The sequence below is a fragment of the Myotis lucifugus genome, unplaced genomic scaffold, assembly GCF_000147115.1.
Source record: "Myotis lucifugus unplaced genomic scaffold, Myoluc2.0 scaffold_178, whole genome shotgun sequence".
Classification (NCBI taxonomy): Eukaryota; Metazoa; Chordata; class Mammalia; order Chiroptera; family Vespertilionidae; genus Myotis; species Myotis lucifugus.
In genome coordinates this window covers 25,387-28,344 of record NW_005871226.1, presented here as the reverse complement: position 1 = coordinate 28,344, position 2,958 = coordinate 25,387, and the positions used below count along the sequence as shown (strand labels likewise).

The 2,958-nt window shown below is 47.7% G+C and overlaps 1 protein-coding gene across 2 annotated transcripts in view; it reads right to left on the bottom strand.

Moving 5' to 3' along the window:
- Positions 1-469: 469 nt before the first annotated feature.
- The window catches only part of TGM3 (transglutaminase 3), a 26,250-nt gene continuing 23,761 nt past the window's right edge, over positions 470-2,958 (bottom strand). For both annotated transcript variants that reach the window (XM_023760303.1, XM_023760302.1), the window contains exons 8-9: positions 2,703-2,806; positions 470-771 (exon numbers count right to left, since the gene is read on the bottom strand). In XM_023760303.1, the coding sequence (XP_023616071.1) occupies positions 485-771; positions 2,703-2,806 (391 nt within the window). In that variant the 3' untranslated portion in view covers positions 470-484. The remainder of the gene's footprint in view (positions 772-2,702; positions 2,807-2,958) is intronic.

Here is a 2,958-nt window from a genome sequence, read left to right as displayed (position 1 = left end):
CGAGCATGTACATGCTGATTTCAGGGACCCAGGCATTCGCCTCACTTCCTCTAGCTTCTTGGCAGTTAGAAGTGTATACAGCACAGCCATGTCTTTGGGGTCAGGTCTTTGTCCATTTCTTTGTTCAGATCATGCTTCCTGCCTGTGTTACTTGGAGGCCAGGGAAGTGGGAGGACTGACCAATGTCTTCCTAAGCACTTGGGGGTCTCCCATGAGGCCAGGTTTCCCCTGTGTGTTCAGTCACAGTGCTGTCACCCCATTAGTGCCATTGGCAATAGGACACAGCTGGAGATGAGCTGGAGTGAGAGCTGCCTGTGCCCCATGGCAAACATCTGCTGGCGCCAGTCTGTCCTCGCTGGAAGCAGTTTGGGGAACTGGGTGTTAGGTGCCAGGGAGCAGTCCTACCATTCAGGCAGAACTGGCTGAGAATGAGGGAGGAGCATGTGGATTCTACCTTCCCCACCCTAAAGCCGTCTTCCCACCCTCAGGCCCCGAGTGGCACAGCCCCACCAGCGCCCCTCCTACCTTCTGGGTACTTGTACTTTTCGGTGACATCCATGCGAGAGTAGCTGCCCACCGCCTTCGTGCTGATGTATCTGCCAATGGTGTTTGTGTCTGAGGAATTCTGCTTCTGGGTGTTGCGGCGGGCATCGTAGATCCAGGTGATGCGGTCGGCATTAACCTCCGCAAAGATGAAGGGCATGTCGAAGTCCAGGTTCACATCGCCCTCTCGGACAGCTGCCACCGAAGCGGGGCCGCACTGGAACACCCCTAGTGGCCAAGATGCAGAGGTTGGGTGCATGCCAAAGCCAGGCCCATCTGCAACAGCCCACCCAGGACCTGTGCTGCTGGAGACCATCCATAACCACCCAAGTCTCCTGCCTCTGCCCTGCCAAACTCCTGCAGCCTCAACAGTCTGCCCCCTCTCATTTGGCACTCAACGTAGACCACCAGTATCTTCTGCAATGGCACCCTGGTCAGACGCCACCTCTTTAGGAGACTAGCCCAGTCCGGAATTCTGTGGGTGCATACTTCATGCTGACACACTGCCCTCAGTCTTACTGTCTTGCGCTCAGGGTGGCCTCTTTTCTTCATCTGCGAATTGTTCTTCCCAAATCATCGAACCTCTATTCCTGGAAGACTTACCTGAACACCCAGCCCTCAGGAGTGTCTTGTTCCTCTGAGCTCCCAAGCCCTGACTGTCACCTCCCTTCTCTAGCACTCTTTGTAGGTAGCGCTGATAGATAGATAGATAGATAGATAGATAGATAGATAGATAGATATAGATAGAGAGGTAGATGGATAAGTAGGTAGATAGATAATAGATAGATGAATGGATGGATGAATATAAATTAGATCTAGATATATAGATCTAGATCTAGATATATAGATATAGATATAGATATAGATATAGATATAGATATAGATATAGATATAGATATAGTTTAATTCATGAAATGCCCAGCTGTGAAAAAAGCAAGGTGCAGCAGAATAGAAAGAAGAGTGTTATCCAATTTGCATTTACAAAACAAATGAACAAAAAAGGTACACACACATTTTTATGTGCCTAGAACAGTCACCTTCAACTGTTTCTGTTTCTTTAAACCATGACCTCTAGAAATAGATTTTACGTCTTGCACATATATGAGCCTGAAACAGAAGTTTCCCAGGACAGTGCTTACTCTTACTATGTCCAATACATCCTGCTATTTTCTTTCCTTCCCCCAACCCTTTTCCATGCCATCTTATTCATTCCTTAAATTGATGGTCACAACCCACTAACTATATTATTATTTTTTTTGTTAACCCTCACCTGAAGATATTTTTCCCCATTAATTTTTAGAGAGTGGAAGGGAGGGAGATGGGTGGAGAGAGAGAGAGAGAGAGAGAGAGAGAGAGAGAGAGAGAGAGAGAAACATTGATGTGAGAAAGACACATTGGTTGGTTGCTTCCTGCACGTGCCCTGACTGGGGCTGGAGATCAAACCTGCAATCCAGGCACATGCCTTTGACAGGAATCGAACCCAAGACCTTTAGTGCTTGGGCCGATGCTTTAACCACTTAACACACTAACCAAAGCCCACTAACTTGATTTTATAACCACTAATGGGTTGCAGTGAAAAGTTTGAAAAACAGTGGTCCAAAACATATCTGGAGGGTTACTATCCTATCCCCAATCCCCCCCACCCCCCAAATCTGGTCACATTTGTTGCTTCTGATAGAGAGGCTGCATTGGGGAACTTAATGTTCATTGTAAGTCCTTTGAGAATGATTTGAAAAAAAACTTTAAGCATGCGCACATATTACTTGTATAATTAAATTTTTTTAAGTTTGAAAGAAATAACGAAAAATGAAGGTAATAGACAATCCTGTGCTAGGAGGAACAGACTACTAGAGGAAAATCACTGTTGGCAGAGGACGGCTTCTTTTCCTTGTTGCCTAGCACATGCCAGGGCCTCCGCAGCAGCGATGGCATCCGTGTAGGCGCAGGGAAGGCACTCAGTTAAATAGCAGCTGGAGCCAAGCAAAATTAGAAGGAAATGTACTTTGGAAATACATTGTTTTAATCCCATTGTGACTTCCAGAATGGAGAGGACTCAGGTGACCTTCCTGTGCCACTGTCCACTACTGTAAAGAACTGAGAGGCTGTGACTTGGAACCAAACCCAGACCAGGGGCCATGAGTGGGCCAGCAGGGGGTTACCTTGACTCCTCTCCTGGGGGGTGGCGTCCAGAACCTGCCATCCATTGTACGAGGGGCCCAGGTCATTCCGCACAAACCAGCCTTCATTCCAGACGTGGAAATTCCTGCAGACAGAAGCAGAGACTGAAGAGCTTGCCCTAGGGCCACACAGCTGGTGAATGGCAAGACCATATCTCTGACCTGACAGTGCAGGGCTCTGATACTGGTCAAGTGAGTTTACTCCATGTCAGCTATTGTGCTAAACCTTGGCGAGCAT